Raw genomic sequence first — 24,165 nt, 5'->3', positions numbered from 1 at the left:
TGGGAGACTCTTTTAAGTGAAACTGTTAAAGGGCAGTGAATGATATCAACTTTACCACACAGTGATTACTATAAAGAGATATTATAAAAACATATTTCTGGTCAAAGAAAGACCACAAACTTCCAAATGAATATACCTAACACCTCTAATATTACGCATTTGTTTTTCTGACCCTCTTATTGGCTACAGCCTATTCTGGTCAGGACATCCTCCCCTCATTGGGCATCACCCACATCACTCAGACTGGGAAATGAGTCAGGGCAGAGTCCTCATGTGCTTATCTTTGGGAGATAGGAGGAAAAGAAAGTATTTTTACAGAACTCAGGAAGGCATGGGGAGAATGTACAGACTCCAGACAGACAATGGCTCTGGCTGGGAGTCAGTTCTTACCACAACATGACATCTGAGGACCTGTTATACTTTACTGTTCTGCTCTGCTTTCCACCTTTTAATGTCTTCCTGCCTGGGACTGAGCTGTAGGTCACATCACTAGGCACCTCCAGCACTCTGGTTTTTGGTCAAACTAGGGGAGAAGACCGGGGGGAGGTGAGGGTGTGCACTCTCTTGGTTCCGTGGCAGGTCGTCCAGGATGGCCTCCACCTAAATGAAGCCTCAGTTCTGAAGTGTTGGTCCTTGCTCCTCTCTGCCTTCTCTCGCTATATTCTCATAACTATGGTTCTCTGCCATTCAGGACAAGGGGTGAAGTGAGAACCTGGATTTTACTAGTCTGGTTGTGGGGAATTCAGTTTTCATGTATCTGGCCCACACCCTTGTGAAAAAGTTCTCTTAGCAAACCCTCCTCAGATAACCCTAATTTGAGGGTGTCAGTTTCCTCAGGGATTTGGACTGATAATGTCATTTCTGAGAAAGTAATATATATATAGGAAACTTTCATTTGAAGTTGATGTAGGTGATACTTCATGTTCTCTCCTTGCTCTTTGCTTATTAATGTTTTCTAATATACTATGGAATGCATTGGATTTTCTGAACATAAATATGTTTACAATTCCACTTTTATATATATTGCAGGGTCAGTGGTTTGAGAGAAAAAAGAACCAATATGGAAATGTCTGGTAATTTTCTCCCCAAATTTCTTCCTTCTAAAAACACACACACAAAGCCAATAAGTTAATGTATTATAAACTATTATTCTTTAATTGTTTTTTATATAGAAATGAAACACAGAAATAGTAACTTCCAATCTTGATCACCTCAGTGTCCTCAATTGCTATTTGATTTTGGAGATGTCCCTGCTGTAGAGAGACAGTATTGCCACAACAATGTTCAACAATGTTCTGAACAATGTTCAGAAACCTTTTGGGTTATAAAAAGCTGTCTGTAATTTCCTTGTAAGCTGGTATCTGCGATTCTTTCCTTCTCAGTCATTGGCTACAAATGGACTTAGATGCTGTAGCTTATTAAAGTCACCCATTACTAGCAAAACACCCAAGCCGTGAAGATAAGGCATATTCAAAGTACCGTAAATGTTTATTTGTATAGCATTCCATAGATGTCTGAAATTTATACAGACACTTAAATACTTTTCTCTACATATAAACATAATCAATACTGCACTCATATCCTTGTATGTACACTTGCCAATGCCACTTTGTTTTTTAACAAATAAAACTTTCTCCTATTCAGAAAGAAAGAATGAGATATATAATTTAAAATTCCTCAGGATAAGGGTTTATTTTTATTTTTATGTTATTACCCTGAAAAGGCCTATTTAGTCACCCAAACACTGGCTCCTGTTCCTTAGATTTAGAATTATGAAATGATTGTATCCCTCATTGGCTAGAGACAATATTTAAGGTGGATAAAGTTTGAAATCAAATAAAACTTTCTCCTATTCAGAAAGAAAGAATGAGATATATAATTTAAAATTCCTCAGGATAAGGGTTTATTTTTCTTTTTATGTTATTACCCTGAAAAGGCCTATTTAGTCACCCAAACATTGGCTCCTGTTCCTTAGATTTAGAATTATGAAATGATTGTATCCCTCATTGGCTAGAGACAATATTTAAGGTGGATAAAGTTTGAAATCAAATAAAACTTTCTCCTATTCAGAAAGAAAGAATGAGATATATAATTTAAAATTCCTCAAGATAAGGGTTTATTTTTCTTTTTATGTTATTACCCTGAAAAGGTCTATTTAGTCATCCAAACACTGGCTCCTGTTCCTTAGATTTAGAATTATGAAATGATTGTATCCCTCATTGGCTAGAGACAATATTTAAGGTGGATAAAGTCTGAAATCCCATTGATATATGTGTGATTTTTTTTAAGGAAAATTTCACAGTACCAACAAAGTTTTCCACTATAAACAGAAATTTTTGCTTGCATCTCATCCACAATAAAGTATTATGACATTACTCTTTTTTTGTTAAGACAGGTAAGTCCTCACAAATAAACATTTTAAACAGATGCAGTTAAGGGAAGCTGTGCTCTGTGAAATAAACAATTCTAAAGTAATTTTATGGGGTGTACTTGATATCTTTTCCTGATTTCACTACCAAGAATTAAAAATAAACTTTGGTGTATATGTATTATTTTATTCTTCTTTCTTTTCCTTTCTTTTCTTTTTTTTTTTTTTTTACTAGAGTTGGTGGTGGTGGTACTAGAGACTGAATCTGGGACATTGAAGCCTCAGGCATGAGAGTCCTTTGCATCACCACTATGCTGTCTCCTCAGCCCAAAACTGAATATTCATCAAAACCCTATCAACAATATCAGTTCTATGTTCATAAGTAACTAATCAGAAATACTGGATAAGCCATTTGAAGTTGCAGGATATCAAAGTCTAGTCTTTAAATTGCTGTGGAGGCACAACAGATTTCAAACTTCACATATGTGTATATATTTTAAGCCTAAGTGGTTTTTACATTGGGTAAAGTTAACTTTCATAAAGCCAGCTAGATATAATACAGTGTAGTGACCAACATGGCAGGAGCTGTAAGAAAAGAAAAAAAAGCTTCTCTGATTTTATAGAGAGCAAATGAAACAATAATAGGGTAACACATTAGAACTAAAGCCATATAACTATATTCAAGCAGTGTGGAAATTCTAAGAATCAGATTTTATTTTTTCTTGGAACCTGTGATGCATAGATTTTTCTATGCATCAAAATACGATAGCAATTTGTCTGTTGATTCAAATCTCAGTACATTCTATGCTGGCTATATACAGTGTAGAAACCCTACCTTGTGGCAAAGAATGGAAACTGGAAAAAGGTGCTTCCTGGTGTGCCCAGGTAGTCTTATTACATTATTATTAGCAGCCCAAGAGGAGATATGTGTCCAATGTACAATGCTTTGTTTGACTTACAAACATCAACCCAAAGAAACATCTAAATACAGTTCAAAAGCCCAAGAGGGTGGACTGGGGTAATGAGAAATCAGAACACTGAAAGCTAAAGCATCAGTTTCCAAATGCTAATCCAAAAAGTGCAAACCAAAAACACTCATGAGATTTACAGGCACTGTGTGTAGAATGTGCAAAATGTTCGCAATTTTTTTTTGGTATTGCTGTAAGAAATTTTCGCAAATATATCTGTTAAAAATATAAAGTTCCTCTTTCTCCTACCTGAAGGCAAATTTTTATAAATTCAAAGTTTATCAATACTCAGTATAACACAGGTGAACCAGACAAATCCAATTTCTTTCCTGGAGAAGAATAACAGACCCATGTTTAGGATGTCAGAAGTTTCAACAGATAGCATTGTCTAGAAGCCGCCCAGAGAAATAGTCTGTTGTTAGAGCTTTTTGTTCTTCAAAAGTCACCATCCACCAGATGAAGATTTTATATGTAGATACCTTAAAAAATTCAAAACAGTTCAATGAATCATTTGATATGTATTTTTGTTTCAGGCGCAGCAAATGTAACACACAGCAGAAACACTAGTCTTAACAGATAAGGTCTTGATAATTAATTGAAAATACTGTTACATTTGAGGGGATATCTTTGGAGCAATTTTGATAATCATCCTTCTTTATAGGAAATACAAGTTGATGGTAGAAATCATAATGTGTAATTTATGATTTCTTTCGGGGTTCTGTTAGTAAGTGGTTTTAAGTGATAATGACTCAAGGTCCTCTTTCTCTTAAGTGACAAGGGCCCAGGTCTTATGTGAATAGACCTCAGAAACCCCTTCATCCATTTACTATAAAATAGTATCAAACACAGTACAAGTATTTCCCACATTTTTGAATGACACTTCACATTGAGGAGAGTCCTCTACTAGTACCTGTGTTCACTCACTGAACACTAAGATTTTTTTTACTTTTCTGACAAAAGGGAAATTAGCACGTGCATTTGCTTTACTGTCATTAGAGGGGCAACAAGACTGACTGGTACTACCGAAATCCTTCCTCACGGATCCATTTTCCTTTTTTTAAACCTCCAGGGGTTATCACTGGGGCTCAGTGCCTGCACTACAAATCCACTGCTCCTGGAGGACATTTCCCCCATTTTGTATTGGATAGGACAGAGAGGAATTGAGAAGGGGAGGGGATAGAAAAGAGAGGGAGAGAGAAAAGCAGACACCTGCAGACCTGCTTCACTACTTGTGAAGTGATCCCCCTACAGGTGGGTTGTCAGGGGCTGGAACTGGGATCCTTGAGTGAGTCCTTGCGCTTCGTACTGCGTGCACTTAACCCGATGCGCTACAGCCCAGCCCCACAGATCAATTTTCTACAGGGTGTGTGTATATATCATATCATTCCTGTTTTTGCTGTCAGTGTTATTTTAAGTTTTATCTGTTAGGTTACTTTGGTGGTTTAAGAACACAGTCTCCTTCCCTGTAGATTAAGAGTTAATTGCATTTTTTTTTTTTGTCATATTGGCTTATAAGAGTTCACAGGAGGGAGTCGGGCTGTAGCACAGCGGGTTAAGCGCAGGTGGTGCAAAGCACAAGGACCGGCATAAGGTCCCGGTTCGAACCCCGGCTCCCCACCTGCAGGGGAGTCGCTTCACAGGTGGTGAAGCAGGTCTGCAGGTGTCTATCTTTCTCTCCTCCTCTCTGTCTTCCCCTCCTCTCTCCATTTCTCTCTGTCCTATCCAACAACGACAACAACAATAATAACTACAACAATAAAACAACAAGGGCAACAAAAGGGAATAAATAAAATAAATATTAAAAAAAGAAAAAAAAAGTTCACAGGAATGCCATACTTTAAGATAAACGAGGAAACCAGTAATTTTTGTTGTTGTTGGGAATGCTGTGTTTACTGATCATAAACACGAGGAATTGTGTGCCATGTATGCAATTAACATACAGCTGATGTCATGCCCTATAGCAAAGGATGCAAACTTGTGAGGGATGGAGAGTATGAGGGATTACTTAAGCATCTGACTAAAGTTTGCTCTTTTCTTTGTTGCCCTTGTTTTTCATTGTTTTGTAGTTGTTATTGATGTTGTCGTCGTTGGACAGAGAGAAATGGAGAGAGGAGGCGAAGATAGAGAGGGGGAGACAAAGATAGACACCTGCAGGCCTGCTTCACCACCTGTGAAGCGACCCCCCTGTAGGTGGGGTGCTGGGGGTTTGAACCAGGATCCTTAGTCTGGTCCTTGCGCTTTGTGCCACGTGCGCTTAACCCACTGCGCTACTGCCCGACTCCCATGTTCACTCTTTTCTTTCTCCTTTCAAGTCTTCTCTTGCTCCTGCTTGCCCTTTTCCAGGTCATCTCCATTTTTCCTGGGACTTGCATGTATTGTAGCTGAAAGCTGGTGAATTAAGTTTAAGGACTCAATGCTTTTGCCACAAGTCTAGCTAACATTTTCTCTCCTATTTTCCCACTGGGGCTTTTATGTATCTTTTAAACTTGCTATTTTTATAAACCCCAACAAAAGCCCCCAGTAGTTTTTATCTTTTCTATACTTTTTAAAACTAAGGCAAATTAAATTGATCTTTTCCTTAAACCCTGAGTCCTAAAGCCTTATAATTTCAATTAGTCCCCAAGAGTAGTTCTCCCCGTCTACCATTTGACAGTATTTTGCGTGACGTTAGTATCTTGATGACATTTTATTAAGAGTTAGCAAGCTTTGCCATAATACCTCACAATTATGAGTATGTGGGATTCAGATTCCACCCGATTCAATGGCTACTTAAGAGCCTGTCTTGGCATTTTAACTCATAATTAATGTTTTTAATCATTTAGTACTGTAGTAATCTCATTTAATGCAGTTCGTGCAGTTTTTCATACAGATTTTTCCTTGTTTACTTCAAGACAATAACACAGAAAGAACATAAAATAATCCAAAAGTGAACTTAGTTTCTCTCATCTATTAACATATAGGCCTTTATTTATAACAACAACAAAAAAACCCAACTTACCAAATACTGTGAATTTTAACTTGAATTTTTTTCACTAGCTTTTGGCTTAGAAGTTTCTTCCTTTGCCTAAAAGAGAAAGTAAAACCATCAATGATCTTCTTTACTGCACTGAATACCAAAACAATCAAACAAAAACCCTGACAAACCAATCAACCAGATGAGGCACATGAAGAAATGGAATTTTTAGAATTACTAGGGCAAAAGATGGCAGTAAGTCGGGAAATATGATTGAGGACTCCAAGGACAGAGGGGCACATATATCTTCAAATTTGTGTTTTCATTATCCTTCAGGCAGATATTTGGAAGCAGATCATACTGTCTAAATTTTTAATTTTTTAAGGAACCTCCCAAGTTGTTTTTCAGAGGCTGCAATGGTTGACATTACCACTCACAATGCACAAGAGATCCTATTTCTCCTTACCATCACCATTACTTGTTTCTCGTCATTTTCCATAAATGTCCTTCCCATATGTATGAATGATGTATTATTATGATTTTGATTTGAATTATTTTCTTTAATGTGGCTGGTGGTCATCTGTGTATCTTCCTTAGAGAATGTCTATTTAGATATTTTGCCCATATTTTGACTGGCTTTTCTTGTTGAGTTATAGGAGTTTTATTTATTTATTTATTTATTCCCTTTTGTTGCCCTTGTTTTTTTACTGTTGTAGTTATTATTGATGTCATTGTTGTTGAATAGGACAGAGGGAAATGGAGAGAGGAGGGGGTTAGACAGAGAGGGGGAGAGAAAGATAGATACCTGCAGACCTGCTTCACTGCCTGTGAAGTGACTCCCCTGCAGGTGAGGAGCCAGGGGCTCGAACCGGGATCCTTACACTGGTCCTTGAGCTTTGTGCCACATGCGCTTAACCTGTTGTGCTACTGCCCAACTCCCAAGGAGTTCTTAAAATTTGTTAGGAGTAGAGAGTCAGTTGGTAGTGCAGCGGGTTAAGCGCATGTAGCACGAAGTGCAAGGACCAGTGTAAGGATCCCGGTTGGAGCCCCTGGCTCCCCACCTATAGGGGGGGTTGCTTCACAAGTGGTGAAGCACGTTTGCAGGTGTCTATCTTTCTCTCCCCCCCTCTGTCTTCCCCTCCTCTCCATTTCTCTCTGTCCTATCTAACAACGATGACATCAATAACTACAACACCAATAAAAAACAAGGGCAACAAAAGGGAAAATAAATAAATTAAAAAAATGTTAGGAGGTAATTTTCATTATACATTTGAGCTGTAAACATCTTCTAATCTTTAGGCTGCCTATTTAGTTAATGAATTTTATTGCCACTATGGTGGTTATTGCTGGAGCTCGGTGCTGACTCTCTGAATTCACTACTCCTGGCCATCTCTTTCTCTCTCTCTCTCTCTCTCTCTCCCCCCTCTCTCTTTCCTCTTTCTTCCTATTTTATTGGATAGGACAGAGAGAAACTGACAGGGAGACAGGAGATAGAGAGGGAGAGAGAAAGATGGACACTTGCAGACCTGCTTCACTGCTTGCGAAGTTTCCCCCTGCAGGGAGGAAGTAGATGAAACTCTAGTCCTCCTACATGGTGACGTGTGCTTTACTGGGAGTATCACCACCTGCACTCACCCCCTCTTCCCCTCATTTATTTTTTATACTTGAATCTGAATGAATGTGTCTATTTCCATGTTGGTGCTCAAAGTCAGGTGCTTCCAGGGCTCTCAGGTACAAATCTTACAGCATTGGATGTCCAATATAGGTTTAATCATTCGCTCCCCAAGAAGCCTCAGGTTTTTTACTTCCCTACTAAATGTGGGGTACCATTCTGGAAGTAAGGCTGGTGGCGAGGGATTTGTCTCAGCCTCTGGTGCCTACTTTGATGTGGGTTCCCTTTGTACATTCCCAATTAGTAGGAGTCACTACTTTTTTTTTTCAGTACAGTATTTTCCAGTTGGAATTTGTTAGAGTGACTCTGAGGGAGCAAGTTCAGGATCTTCCTACATTTCTATCTTTAACCAAAACTCCCTATCTTCTTTTTAAGACTGTTGAGGAAGCTGGTCTATTGCTTTCAAAACTGTACCTGTAATTTTTCATAGACAGGAGATCATGGTGGTAAATAATCATTGGAATCAAATGTTCCTGGAATTAGAAGTGACCTAAAAGCTGTCTAATTAAACTCTACTCTTTTCTGATCACATTTGAGTAATTTTAATAATGGGATATTCCCAACTTTTGTACTCCCATTAATGACCAACCCTATTTCTACTTAGCTTCTACTGCCACTGGTCCTACTTTCTAGACTAATATGAAATATTATTTTAGTAATAGACATCACTAATAAGCACCTAAAGAATATAATGTATCTCTTGCTTTTCAAAAGTTCCCTGTTATATATAGCATTCCAAATAATACTTTGTTTTCAGTTTCTTTTAAAATCTAAAAAGATTTATTTTTCTACTTTCTGGCAAAATGCAAAAAGTAGAAAAACATTCATTCAGTGTTTTTTATAAATACACATGACATTTGTAAACAGCGGCAAGAGTGACCCCATCAAGATCCTTTTCCAGAATTTGCTTTAGGGACTGTGTATGTAGTATAGTCCTGATTTTACTATATATTATAGTCCTGCTTCACCACTTGTGATGACCCCACTCTGTAGGTGGGGAGCCGGGGGCTAGAACCAGGATCCTTGCGCAGTCCTTGTGCTTCACACTATGTGCACTTAACCAGGCGCACACTGCCGGCCCTTGCTTTAGGACCTTTTTTTTTTTTTAATATTTATTTATTTATTTTCCCTTTTGTTGCCCTTGTTGTTTAACATTGTTGTGGTTATTAATATCATTGTTGTTGGATAGGACAGGGAGAAATGGAGAGAGGAGGGGAAGACAGAGAGGGGGAGAGAAAGACACCTGCAGACCTGCTTCACCGCTTGTGAAGTGATTCCCCTGCAGGTGGGGAGACGGGGGATCGAACTGGGATCCTTACGCAGGTCCTTGCGATTTGCGCCACGTGCGCTTAACCCGCTGCGCCACCACCCGGCTCCTGCTTTAGGACCTTTTAATCTTATGAAAAATTTCAGAGCAAACAGTCAACTTTTAGAAACCAAGGAAACTTGTATCAGATCACAGAAACTCAAGATATTCCTTTACTTCTTTATATTACTTCCACATTCTTAAACTTAAATAAACCACATGCTCTGTGATTTATTCCCTTTAATGTCTCGTTTTGCTACAGCTTTATTATTATTTTTTTTACAATGCAGAAAGTATTTATTGACTTACTTTATAATCACTGATTTATATTCACCAAATTTGATGAAATACTTATATGAATCCCCATGGTGTGATTTAAATGAAAACGTTCAGTGAAAAGTTGAATAGTGATGGTCTGAGATCTTGGGAGAGGTGAAAGTACAAAGTATTTTCACCCATCCCAGCATTCAGCCAGATCTAAGTTCCCAAAGCATCCTATTGATAACAGGTAAACTGAGGAAGAAATGATCTAACAATCATCACGTAAGTCAATGCCATTCTCAGAGCTCAAGAAGAGGGCAAAGGCATCAAGGAGGTGAAGGGTTAAAGAGAAATAGCATTTTTAAGCTAGGGGCTGCTTTTCAAGTGGTGAAAGAACTTGAACATGGATGCATTATAATGGAACAAGAATTATGCTTAAAACTATTGGAGAGAGAATAAAGATAAATTAAAAAAAATTTAAAAGGGACAGGGTGGTGGCACACCTGCTTGAGCGCACATGCTACAATGCACAAGGACCCAGGTTCGAGTCCTAGGTCCCCACCTGCAAGGGGAAAGCTTTGAGAGTGGTAAAGCAGTGCTGCAGGTGTCTGTCTCTCTTTGTCTCTATATCCCCCTTTCCTCTTGATTTCTGATAGTGTCTATCCAATAAATAAATAAAAATAATAATAACAAAAGCAAGATTAGCTATAGGCAATGTGGTCATGTGGTTGGAAAGGGCTTGAGGAGTATAGGGTTGGGGAAAAAGGGAGAGCCTGCAATGATTTAGGGCCTATCACAGATGGTCCTGCAGGCACCAGGAAACATAAAACTAGAGGGGTCTTGTCCACACTTTGTGTGATGGTTTCCACAGCAGAACTTTGGTGGTACTTTTATAAAAACTGGGAAAGCAGGAAATGTGAATTTTGATTTCTAATGTACCAAGAGCTTTTTAAAAAAGTTGAAAACACTTTAATTTCTATTAAATATGCTAGAGGATGGACAATACTCTAATGACATGTAATTTTAGATAGATTGCAACAGATACTAAATGAGTGAAGGACCTAGCGGGGTCACACTGTTATGTGGAAAACTGGGAAGTGTTTGTTCTGTACGTGCAAACTATTGTGATTTACCGTTGGCTGTAAGTCATTAATCCCCCAATAAAGAAACTAAAAATGGTAATTACTCCATATAATTGCTAGACCAACTTGTTGTATGTGTTTTGCTCTTGTTTACCTTCGCAGAACTCTTTGCTTTCCCCCCACTCTTGGGTGCTTTGGCGTTCGAAGCCGCCTTCTTATCTTTGTCCTAAAGCAAAGGAAGTGTAATAAGGTAAGGTGATTACTATCATAAATCCATCTAGCAGTTACATGATTTTTAAAATTTTCTTTATTTGTAATAAAATCAAAAGATTCTTTTTAATAGCCTAGATATCTCCAGTTTAGTTAAATAATGAGAAACTTTGGACATTGTAATCATGACATATCAAGGATGTCTGTATACTGATGTTAAAGGTACAAATAAAAAGGAAAAAAAAACATGGGTCATACTTAATATGGGTCATACTTAAGCTCAGCCAATCTCTATGACACATGGTTTATCCAGATCTTTATTCTGTTCATCAAAACTGAGCTTACTTTAGGATCTAGGTTCAAGCCCCATGTCCCTACCTTCAGAGGTTAAGTCTCACAAGTGGTAAAGCAGTGCTGTAGGTATCCCTCTTCCTTCCCCTCTCTATGATTCCATCCTAAACTCTATGATTCCATCCTAAACTTCCTAAAGAGGTATCCCTCTTCCTTCCCCTCTCTATGATTCCATCCTAAACTCTATGATTCCATCCTAAACTTCTTAAAGAGGTATCCCTCTTCCTTCCCCTCTCTATGATTCCATCCTAAACTCTCTGGGCAGACAACCTCATCAATGTGTCCCTGAACCTCACCTCTCCTGAGCCCTACCCTACTAGAGAATGACAGAAACAGGCTGGAGGTATGGATCGACCTCCAACACCCAGGTCCATTGGAGAAGCAATTATAGACGTCAGACCTCCCACCTTCTGAGCCCCATACTCTCAGGAAGGGAGAAATGTTAGGGGAAGATGACTGGGGGCTCTGAATCCCAATTCTATCAGGATCTTGAGAGAGAAGAGGAAAAAAGAAAGGACACTCAGATGTAGCAATACGTGTAGAAAACTTAGGAAGAGAAGGCAAGACCATAAGGAAAAAATGGATATATATATCTGTGATCTTGTGAGAACTAGTGTAGTTTTCAATGGAGAGAATAGGAATACAGAACTCTGGTGGTGGTAATAGTGTGGAATAATACCCTTGTTTTCTTATAATTTTGTAAATCAATATTAAATCATTATTAAAAAAGAAAAAAGTTATAAGATATATTTAATGGAATACCATCATTAAAAAAAAAGATGCGACTGTATCATTTATAACAAAATAGAACAGGAGGTAAATGGCAACTAATGAATAGTGTTGCTCATATGTAGAATATAGATGACTAAAACAAAAGAACTAGCAAAAAATGGCAACCAAGCTGTCGCTTAGACAGTGTGAGAATTATGGTGGCTATGGGGGAGGGGAGGTTAGACTTCGGTGGAGGGGGTCATGACTTACACACTTCATGTGTGGGTTTGAAACTACCCCTGAAATCTTACAATTTTGTAAAACACTGTTAAATCACTAATAAAAATGAAAATAAAACAGCTTGCTTATACCAGAACTGGTTTTTATGTGACAATAAAACAACACTGGGTCCCTATTTTCAAGTGTTATGGAAGAGGAATGTAGCAATGGAAACAACCACCAAGAGGTCAGGCAGGTTTCTTATAAAATAGGTCCACTAAGAAAACAAAAAATAATTATTTTTTAGGAATGATAAATTAGGCCACCCAACAGGAAATGACAATTCAGTGGTGAGGCAAAATGCTTAATAACACCAAATAATGGCAAATAGGTCTTTAAACGTGCAGTTGGGGGTACTCATTTCACTTTTGTACTTAAAAATCAGGGGGTGAAACTTATACCTATAATATTATATACTTGGTGAACTAGACATTATTTATTTATTTTTAATTTATTTTATTTATTTATTCCCTTTTGTTGCCCTTGTTGTTTTATTGTTGTAGTTATTGTTGTTGTCGTTGTTGGATAGGACAGAGAGAAATGGAGAGAGGAGGGGAAGACAGAGAGGAGGAGAGAAAGATAGACACCTGCAGACCTGCTTCACCGCCTGTGAAGCGACTCCCCTGCAGGTGGGGAGCCGGGGTTCGAACCGGGATCCTTATGCTGGTGGTCCCTGTGCTTTGCGCCACCTGCGCTTAACCCACTGCGCTACAGCCCGACTCCCTAGACATTATTTTTTTCATTCACTTTTAGTTTTGCATGTTTTCAGCACTCTCTAAGGTGTTTTACTGAGGTTAAAAGGCACATCACAACTATTTAAGCTCAGAGCTCAGTGTCTGATGTGTAACAACAGCTAATAGATTCTCGAAGCACAGAGGCAAGGCTTCTGAACTTGGCCTGAGAATGGAGAAACATTAAGAGAAGCCTTCTTGAAGGACCTGACATCTGAATAGGGCACCAAGGGATGAATAGGAGAGCCAGCAGGACTGTGAAATAAAAGGGGAGACATCCTGAGAGGTCAACTGACAGGGTGCAAGAAGGGACTGTCCTCATTTTAGAAGAGACTGGGTGTGTTCAGGGTGGTATGACCATAGATGGGACTGTCCTTATTTTAAATGAACTCAGACATAGCAATAATATTGAGTGGCAATCAAACAGGATTGGTGGGGAGATTCTAAAGCAAAATGAAAAACATTCATGAAATAATATTAATCAATGTAATATATGTTTTTTTAAAGCTGTATACTATGCAAGGCATGAACTCTATTCACTGAGCTACTTCTGAAGCCCTGCAATGAATTATAGGACTCTAGCTGCAACTATGAAAAAAGACAAATCTACTAAATAATAGCGTTTGGGGGGAAAGTAGGAGTGTCTTTCTCTCCCCTGTTAGCAAGTTTCCTATAGCACCTCACATGTATGTGTATATATACAAGTATATATTCAAGAAATGTCACTAAGAAGAAAAGACAATACCTTTGCTCTGTTCTCTGAGGTTTCTGTAGTTGAAGGACAGCTGTCAAAATCTCCTGAGAGAGTATCAATGGGGTCTTGATCATCTGAAGTTTTCTGAGATATTAAAAGAAATAATCATCAATAAAGACACACTAGGAAAAATGCTAACGCCTCTTCCCACACCAGTTAGAGTGATAAGTAAACAAGCGAACAAACACCGTTGCTGACATACTTTTCCTAGCCATGCTAAGTGAAAAAGCTATTAAAAGTGAAGATCTTGGTGGTTCTATTTTTGTCTACTCTTCCACACAAACTGTTTAGTACTTTTCAAAGCCTATTTTCTAATTTAGAAAATGAAATTTCTTGTCTTAAAGGGCTTTGGGGAAGATTCAAGGAATGATAATAAATACACACTCTTCAATGAATACCTTGGCAGCATACCAAATACAGGGTGAGTAGTCAATAAATATTCGGTTTTTAAAAGACAAAAAAAATTATAGCTAGAATAAAATTTTATGGGAAAATTCTAATATAGTATATTCACCTTTGATGCCTGGGGTTTCTTGGTAGGTGGCTTCTTTGGTTTGCCCTGGAAAATACAGACTAGTAATCAGACACAGATCTTTGCAAAGGTTTACTTAGGTACAGTGGGTATTTGTAGAATCTGCAAATCCAGTGACTTGACTTGAGTAAGATAAGTGTACATTTTCAGGAACTGATAATCCTGGGTCTTTACTATTTCTCTGTTAGCTTTATTTAATTACTGGCCTGTAACTATTTCAAGTCTTGGAGAAGATGAAAAAAAAAAGGCTGGCCTTATAACAAAAAAATTTTAAGAACTTTCAGATAAAATTCTCCTTAAAATGTAACAAGTTTTAATGTTATGCTTACTATAGTTTATTATACTAGGTTATTGGAGAAATCATAATGTGATTTTTTAATGCAAAAATGCATCATGGCTTTTCTAATAACCCAGTATTTTGAAAGGATTTGAAGTACTGAAATGGTCTATAGACACTACATTTATTTTCCCATATCCAAAGGCAAAGAACTTAAAGGATGCACTTCCCAGAGAATACAAGCAGGGTCAGGTGGTGCATGAAGACAGGGACGACTCTAATTGCAAGAAGCATTTTCAGTGCAAGAAAACTGATTCCCATAACTGGAGCTAATAAAGCTGGGAACTTGAGCATTGCTTCACTGTTTGTGAAGCTTCTCCCATACAGGTGGGGACTAAAAGCTTGAACTTGGGTCCTTGTACATTGTAACCTGTCCACTCTGCCAGGTGTGTCACTATCTGACCCCCAAAACAACTTTCTTAGAAAAAAAGAGAAATAGACACAGATACAGAGAGACCCAGTGCAGTGGGCCCATGGACCTGGGTTGCATGCATGGCAAAGCAAACACGTTTCCAGAGAAGAGTCAAGGTGGCATTAGTCTAACAGCTCCTGGACAACTCTCCAGGAGACAGAAACAACCATGGAGGCAATTCCAAAAGCTACAGAACCCATAATTATAGAAGTAATTCCTTCTGAAACACAGAAAGCGCAAAGCCAAAGAAGGAAAAACTCAAGAAGCAAGGCTGGTTCACCATACGTAAATGAATAAATGTGATCCATCACATCAACAAATGTAAAACCAAAAATCACATTATCATCTCAACAGATGTAGAGAAAGACTGTGGAAAGGTCTAACATCCTTTCATGATCAAAACATTTAAAAAGTGGGAATAGAGGGGAAATTCTTCAAATCTATATACAGTAAACCAACAGTCAACATCATACTCAACAGTGAAAAAGTAAAAGCATTTCCTCTCCAGTCAGGAATAAGGAAAGGCTCTCCATTACCACCATTACTATTCCACAATGCCTTGGAAGTCCTAGCCATAGCAATTAGTCAAGAGAAAGGAATCAAAGATTTAGAGATTAGAAGTACTTAAACTGTTCTTATTTGTGGATGACATGATTGTATATATACAAAAATCCCTAGAGAGTCCAGTAGAAAACTCCTGGATATTACTGAACAATATAATAAAGTGGCAGGCTACAAAAATCAATATACAAAAATCAATGGCAATACCAAATCAAAAGAAGAAAAAATACAGAAATCAATCCTTGTCACCATAGCAGTAAAAACAACCAAATATTTGGGAATAAATCTAACAAAGGAAGTGAAAGACTTATATGCTAAAACTATGAATCACTCTTCAAAGAACTAGAAAGAGATACAAAAAAAAAAAAAACAAATGAAAAGACATTCTATGCCCATGGGTTGGAAGGATTATCACTGCAAAATGACCATCCTGTCCAGAGCCGTATACAGATTTAAAGCCATCCCCATGTAGGTACCAACAGACTTCTTTAAAGGGATAGATCAAAGGATATAAATTTTATCTGGAGCCAAAGAGTATCCAACATTGTCAAAGTAATCTTAAGAAAGGAACAAGACCAAAAGTGTTACACTACCTGACCTCAAGTATACTACAGAGCTACTGTAGTCAAAACTGCCTGGCACTGGAATCAAGATAGACAAATAGACCAGTGAAATAAAACTGAAGGTCCAGAAATAAGTTCCCACATCTAAGGCCAACTAGTTTTTGACAAAAGTCTCAAACCATTAAATGACAAAAAAAAAGTCTTCAACAAATGGTGCTGAAAAACTTGGATTGAGACATGTAAGCAGATGAAGTTGAAATATCACTTATCACCATGTACAAAAGTCAACTCCAAGTGGACCAAAGACATGGACATTATGCCAGAAACTATGAAATACATAGAAGAAAACATTGGCAGGACACTTCAAGACCTATGCTCCAAGAAAGCTTTCAAGGATTCAAATCCAACAGCAAAGAAAATCAAAGCAAACATAAAACAATGGGACTACATCAAACTGAAGAGTTTCTGCACAGCAAAAGGTACCACCAACCAAACAGAAAGACACTCTACAGCATGGGAGAAGATCTTTACACAACACACATCAGATGAAGTACTAATAACCAACATACATAAGGAGTTTAGTAAACTAAACATCAAAAAGAGCAAGAAAAAAAAAGCAACCCCATTAGAAAGTGGGGCTAGGGCATGGACAGAAATTTCACTGAGGAAGAGATCCAGAGGGTCAAAAGATATATGAGAAGATGCTCAAAGACACTGATCATCAGAGAAATGCATATAAAGACAACAATGAGATACCACTTTACACCTGTGATAATGTCATACATCAGAAAGGACAGAAATGACAAATGTTGGAGAGTATGTGGAGAAAAAGGAACGCTTGCTGGTGGGAGTGCAAAATGTCCAGCCATTGTGGAAAACAATGTGGAGACTTATCAGGACACTAGAAATGAATCTAGCTTATGACTCAGCAATTTCTCTCCTAGGGATTTTCCAAAGGAAACAGAAACACCTATCAGAAGAGAGCTATGTATATACCTATGTTCAAAACAGCACAGTTTGTAATTTCCAGAAACTTTAAGCAATCCAGCTGTCCAACATCATATGAGTCTCTTAAAAAATCATGGTATAGGGGCCAGGCGGGAGCGCATCGGGTTAAGTGTACATGGTGTGAAGCACAAGGACTGGCTTAAGGATCCTGGTTTGAGCTCCGAGCTTCCAGCCCCCTCAAACCCCACTTGTGTGTGTGTGTGTGTGGGGGGGTCGCTTCACAAGCAGTGAAGCAGGTCTGTAGGTGTCTTTTGCTCCCTTTCTCTGTCTTCCACCCCTCTTGATTTCTCTTCTTCCTATCCAACAACAGTAACAATAATAACAACAACAATGGCAGCAAAAAATAGGAAAAAATGGCCTCCAGGAATAGTGGATTCATAGTGCAGGCACCGAGCCCCAGCAATAATCCTGGAGGAAAAAAAATCGTGGTATATATACATGACGAACTACTTCTCAGCTGTTAAAAATGAGGAGGTTGTCTCCTTTCCATACTTTTGGATGAAATTCAAGGACATCATGTTGAATAGGTAAGTCAAAAAGAGAAGGACAAATACCAAATGATCTCCCTTATTGACGGGACTTAGTGAAGTAGGGAAGGGGAGGGAGAACACGGAGAACACAAAGTGAAACAGAGCAGATATGGTGGATTGCACCAAAACAAAGATCTCTGGTGATGGAAGAGACAGAGAAAAAACTTTGAGGGCTTGGAAATTGTGTACAAATGTAGTGAAGTGTAAAGCATTAACACCCTCAATAAAAAAAAAAGTTACAAATAAAAATGTCTGAAATGTAAAAAAAAAAATCAATCAACAAAACATTTCAGTCATGAAGCATGCCTGCTTAGCAGAGATAAGGGCAAGTGCACAAGTGAAATTCTTTCTCATATAAAAGTATCATCAAGCCAAGCATTTCCACTTATAGAATATCTACTAAGACATGGTTTTATCATATATAATTTTTTTTGGGGGAATTTCATTTCTCCTTCCTCCCTCCCTCCCTCCCGTCCCTTTCTTTGCCTCCACGGTTATCACTGGGGTTCGGTGCCTGCACTATGAATCCACTGCTCCTGGTGGCCATCTTTTTTCCATTGTTACTGTTGTTGTTGCTGCAGTTGTTGCTATTGGATAGGACAGAGAGAAATGGAGAGAGGAGGGGAAGACAGAGATGGGGAGAGAAAGATAGACACCTGCAGACCTGCTTCACCACTTGTAAAGTGAATCCCCTGCAGATAGGGAATTGGGAGCTCGAACCAGGATCTTTGCTCAATCCTTGCCCTTTGCACTATTTGCACTACCACCTGGTCCCATAATGGGAATTTCTAAGAGATACAGGCAGGAAGGTGGTAGAAACTTCCAGTAATTCAGAACTATAAAGTGTACCTTTTTTTTTTGTATAAAATGTGTACTTTGCAAAGTGATCCATAAGCAGCAGTGAGAGGCATTAACGAAGCTTGTCTAGAATTTTTTTTCTTTTTTTTTTAAGTTTTTATTTATTTATGTATTTATTCCCTTTTATTGCCCTTGCTTTATTGTTATAGTTATTGATGTCATTGTTGTTGGATAGGACAGAGAGAAATCGAGAGAGGAGGTGAAGACAGAGAGAGGGAAAGATAGACACCTGCAGACCTGCTTCACCGCCTGTGAAGCGACTCCCCTGCAGGTGGGGAGCCGGGGACTCGAACTGGGATCCTTACTTACGCCACTCCTTGTGCTTGGCGCCACCTGCACTTACACCGCCGCACTACTGCCCAACTACCAACTTGTCTAGAAATTTTAACCAGGGGGAATAGCATGGGATAGTTTGGTTTCTAGTTCAGTGCTTCTCAAGTTTATTATGCACCCATACCACCTGGGGCCTTTGATTGGATTTAGTGACTTTGGGTTGGTACCCAAGATTCACATTTCTATTTTGCTCCAAGTGAAGTCCCTCCCTCCCAGTTAGAGGTGGGGCTCTGTAAGTTCTAGGCTTGTTATTTTTAAAAAGTATTTATTTCCTTTGTTGTCCTTGTTGTTTTATTGTTGTTGTCACTGATGTCTTCGTTGTTGGATAGGACAGAGAAATGGAGAGAGGAGGGGAAGACAGAGGGGGAGAGAAAGATAGATACCTGCAGACCTGCTTCACCACTTGTGAAGCAACTCCCTTGCAGGTGGGAAGCCGGGGGCTTGAACCAGGATCCTTAAGCTGGTCCTTGTGCTTTGTACCACCTGTGCTTAACCCGCTGCACTACCACCTGGCTCCCTTGTTATTGTTATAGAGACTAGACAGAAAGTCTGAAGAGGTCCTGAGGAAGTCCTTAGGTCTCTGTGATTAGTTTGATATCATCATATATTAAAGCTGTATATCACACACACACACACACACACACACACACACACACACACTAAAGCTGGGAACACTAAACCACAAATTATAAAAAGTTCCAATTAAATAATAAAGAAAAGATAATGTATTTTAATGAAAGAAAATGTTCAAAAGATGTCTATCTTGCATTGTAGTACATGTTCTGGTAATAAGATCTTGACCCTAGAACAGAAGCACTTACTCTGGTTGATTGGTTTCTGTACTCTTGGGGAAAAAATATATATAACTTAAAATTTCTTATCTTTATGTGGTGAACAGTCAGGTAGGTTATGTAACTGACTTGAAACTAGGAGTTGAATAGGTAAGGCTGAGATAATGGCCAGGTTCATCTAAGAAACACTGGCTTCCATGATAAGAAACAAAAAGCCAAGGAATTCCTAATACAGTGTTTTTACAGAAATAGTCCTGTCATTGTGTATACAGTTTTGTCTATCTTCATTCTGATTAGTGGCAGTGGTGGTTTAAAAGAAAGAGGGAGGAGGCTGGGTGGTAGTGCAGCGGGTTAAGTGAACATGGTGCAAAGCAATCCTGGTTCGAGCCCCCGACTTCCCTCCTGCAGGAGGGTCACTTCACAAGCGGTGAAGCAGGTCTGCAGGTGTCTATCTTTCTCTCCCTCTCTGTCTTCTCCTTATCTCTTGATTTCTTTCTGTCCTATCCAACAACAATAGCAACAATAACAATAATAATAATAAGAACAACAAAATGGGAAAAATGGCCACAAAGAGCAGTGGATTTGTAGTATAGGCACCGAGCCTCAGCCATAACCCTGGAGGCAAAAAAAAAAAAAAAGAAGAAGGGGGAGTCGGGCGGTGGTGCAGTGGGTTAAGCGCACGTGGCACAAAGCGCAGGGACCGGCCTAAGGATCCCGGTTCGAGCCCCCGGCTCCCCACCTGCAGGGGAGCCGCTTCACGGGCGGTGAAGCAGGTCTGCAGGTGTCTATCTTTCTCTCCCCTCTCTGTCTTCCCCTCCTCTCTCCATTTCTCTCTGTCCTATCCAACAACAAAGCAACGTCAACAATGGCAATAATAACCGCAACGAGGCTGCAACAACTAGGGCAACAAAAAGGGGGAAAATGGCCTCCAGGAGCGGTGGATTCATGGTGCAGGCACCGAGCCCAGCAATAACCCTGGAGGGAAAAAAAAAAAAAGGAAAGAAAGAAAGAGAAAAAGAAAAAAAGAGGGACACCCAAGTCCTGGTGGTGCTTTATTTATTTGCCCTATTAATTATTCAAATACTAACTCCTTTTTTGTTCTCAGAGAGACTGTCATTATCACAAAGGAGTTACTTTTGTCAGGCTTTTCTAGCAAAGAGAATTTGTCTTTGTACCTGCTTTGAAGTCACTGTTAAACATCAGTGGGTGACTGAACATTATTCAGCCTCTTCATGATACAATGCCCAAAGAGTAAGCATCAAAGGATACTGTTGCAAATTGACATTAAACAGAATGCAAGGACTTCCCAACAACTTGACAGAGAAACGTTAAAAGCAATAAGTCATGTTCCATATTTATGCTGTTGTTAAAGTGCACCTCTTCTTCTCAAGTGAGGCGTGGATTTACAAACTGCTGCAGCATAACCCCAGATAGAAACATTTCTTTCACTTACTTCATTATCATTGTCTAAGAGATGTCTGTATTCAGGCGGGATTGTGTCATCTCTTTCTCCCAGCTTGTCTCTATGTTCAGCTTTTGCTCTTTCCTGCAAACATTGAATACATATAATTAATACTCACTTCACCTCTACTAGAGATCACATTTTGAAACACAGCATCTAAGGACTGGCTTACGGATCCCGGTTTGAGCCCCCCAGCTCCCCACCTACAGGGGGATCACTTCACAGGTGGTGAAGCAGGTCTGCAGGTGAAAGGCAGGTGTCTGTCTTTCTCTCCCCCTCTCTGTCTTCCCCTCCTCTCTCCATTTCTCTCTGTCCTATCTAACAAAGACGACATCAGTAACAGCAATAACAACTACAACAACAATAAAAAAGAAACACAGCATCTATTTATTGTACTTTCCTGAGGCAATACGTTTTCTGTTTTTATTTTTAAGTACAAGTAGGATGACTGCAATAAACTGCTGGTGGAGTAACATGAAATCATTATCTTTCTGTTAGTTTAGCTTTTCCAAATAACAAAATCAAGTCACTGTACATTGGTATTTAGAGAGGTAATTTTCCATAGTTTTAACTATTTGTAAGCAGGGATACCAGCAGGTGTGTCACTCAGTAGAGCATACACTTTTCTAAGCATGAAAGCATAGGTTTGAATCCCAAGGCAATTACACATTGTCTGCAAGGGAAAGCTTTATGAGCTGTGGAATGGTGTAGAGTGTCTTTCCTTCTCTCTCTCTCTCTCTCTCTCTGTATGTCTCAGTCTCTATACATGGAAAAGAAAAAAACAAAAATAAAATAAAAAAGCAACCAGGAACAATGAAGTCTTGCAGACACTGAACCCCAGCAATAACCCTGGTGGCAAAAACAAAGAGACACTTATAAGCAGTCCTGAATGACCAAGGCAAATACAAAATCTAAGTAGATACGAGGAAATACCTGCTGCTGGGTGGCTAGTACCTTTCTCCCAGCATCCCAACACCACTGTTAAGTGAAACTATTGTCTACCACAGATTCAGGTTGCAGATCTTATTCTTATGCATCATTATAACTCCACTTTTCAAATATAGGTTCAAGTTCACATCCATATTCTTAGGACAAAGACAGGATAAAGATTTAAGCTTTCTTTGAAATGTTCTATCTTTGGGACACAGATTTGGCTGGCTTAATTCCTGGCTTCAGGTCAAATAGATTTTTAAATATTGTGGATTGTTAAATATTGTATATTGTTAAATATAAACAAGTAGTTGTTTGTAGTGTATAATATTAACAGTTTACACTTTGTTAACAGTTTGAGTCTTGCAAATACATCTCTGCATAGTGACTGTGTGTAAAGTGTGCCAACCTAAAATTGCATGTGTGGGCATCCTATAAACGATGCCTTTATTATCTAACCAAACCAAGAGAAATTAATGTGGGAAGATAAAATCAACAAAACACCCATATGGAGATCTGGTCTTGTGAACAGGACATCTGTCTGCCAACAATCTGACGTAGCAATCTTTATGGAGAAAAAAGGAAACACAATATCATAGAGATCTATACCACAGGGGGCAGAAATATGGTGCTTAGGTTGTTCAAGTCCTTACTAACTCCAGGCAAAATCCGAGTGGTATTTCTCCTATTGCGTGGATGATATGTTATTCTATTCTATAAAAAATAAAGACCTTACCTTTTCAGTTATTTATCAAGATTTTTTCTGATCCTACCTTGACCTTATCTTCTAGTGGTTTGTCGTCATCTGGATCAGGTTGCCTTTGCCCTAGACTGTCAGACAGTTGATCCAAGGCATCATCTCGGGCTTTGTCATCACTCTGAAAAAGACAAGGAAGGTAGGAAGGGAGGAAGGAAGGGAAAATGGAAGGAGTAAAGGAAAAGGAAGGAAGGACAGAAAAATGAAGAAAAAAAGAGGAAAGAAAAGGAACAGAAAAAGAAAGAGAAGAAAGGAAGGAGCAGGTTTGAATTAGTGGTTGTTAGATCAGGACAGCTATTGGAAGGTAGTCCCTATGCTACTGCTAAGACTTCTGTGATCACCTGAGCTCCTGGGATTTCACCAAGGTCTGAGTGCAGAGTGGAAAGCACTGATCCTCTAACATCTGTAGGAGGTACCTTCTCTCTGTGCACTTCTCTGAACTTGTCTAAGCCTACTCCGCCCCGGATAGGTTTCTCTTCCAGGAACATATGTTCTTCCTAAAAAGAATAGGCTTCATGGTTAAGTGGTGGCACACTCAGCTGAGCACACATATTATCATGCCATATGCCCTAAGACCCAGGTTCAAGCCCCTGGTTCCCATCTGCAGGAGAAAACTTTACAAGTGGTAAAGCAGTGCTGTGGGTGTCTTTTTCTTTCTCCTTTATCTTCCCCTCCCCTCTCAATTTCTCTCTGTCCTATCTAATAAAGAAAAATTTTTAAAAGGATGAGTTTTTTAAAAATAATATAAACATGTATTATCTTTCTATTAATTTCTGACCCATGTACAATTTTTTAAGATTTTTTTTTTTGATAGGACACAGAGAAATTTAGAGAGGAGGAGGGGCCAAGCAGTGGCATACCTGGTTGAGTGCACATGATACAATGGACAAGGACCCAGGTTTGAGCCCCTGGTCCCCACCTACAGGGGGATAGGTTTGTGAGTGGTGAAGCAGGGCTGCAGGTGTCTCTGTCTATCTGTCCTTCCCTCTCAATTTCTGAATGTTTCTATCCAATAAACAAAGATTATAAAAATTAAAAAAAAAGAAAGAGGAGGGGAAGACAGAGAAGGGGAGAGAAAGACACCTGTAGACTTTCACCTCCTGTGAAGCGATCCACTTGCAGGTGGGAAGCCAGGGGCTCGAACCGGGCTCCTTATGCTGGTCCTTGTGCTTGGTGCCATGTGCGCTTAACCCAGTACACTCAACCTGCTGCACTACCGTCCAGCCCCCAAAGGATGGGGTTTTTAGTCTGGCTGACTTATAGAATGTAAGTCTTAAAGTTATTTTAGTGTTATTAGTGCTATTGGAGACAATACAATATCCCCAGTAAAGGAAGTTTACATGAAACCAGAGAGCTTCATTTATTCTTTAATTCCCAAGTTTATTAACAGAAAACTCCACACCCACTTAATATAGGTAACATCTTCAAAAAAACAATATTGCCTA

General features: G+C 39.0%; 1 protein-coding gene across 1 annotated transcript in view; it reads right to left on the bottom strand.

Moving 5' to 3' along the window:
* Positions 1–2,482: 2,482 nt before the first annotated feature.
* Positions 2,483–24,165, bottom strand: part of CAST (calpastatin) — a 142,120-nt gene continuing 120,437 nt past the window's right edge. The window contains exons 24-30 of the mRNA XM_060201193.1: positions 22,737–22,841; positions 21,025–21,117; positions 14,161–14,205; positions 13,638–13,730; positions 10,765–10,836; positions 6,335–6,400; positions 2,483–3,815 (exon numbers count right to left, since the gene is read on the bottom strand). Coding sequence (XP_060057176.1) covers positions 6,350–6,400; positions 10,765–10,836; positions 13,638–13,730; positions 14,161–14,205; positions 21,025–21,117; positions 22,737–22,841 — 459 coding nt within the window. The 3' untranslated portion in view covers positions 2,483–3,815; positions 6,335–6,349. The remainder of the gene's footprint in view (positions 3,816–6,334; positions 6,401–10,764; positions 10,837–13,637; positions 13,731–14,160; positions 14,206–21,024; positions 21,118–22,736; positions 22,842–24,165) is intronic.

The sequence above is a fragment of the Erinaceus europaeus genome, chromosome 11 (genome assembly GCF_950295315.1).
Source record: "Erinaceus europaeus chromosome 11, mEriEur2.1, whole genome shotgun sequence".
NCBI classification, from domain to species: Eukaryota; Metazoa; Chordata; class Mammalia; order Eulipotyphla; family Erinaceidae; genus Erinaceus; species Erinaceus europaeus.
The sequence above is the reverse complement of the archived record's forward strand: the minus strand, read 5'-3'. Positions and strand labels throughout refer to the sequence as shown.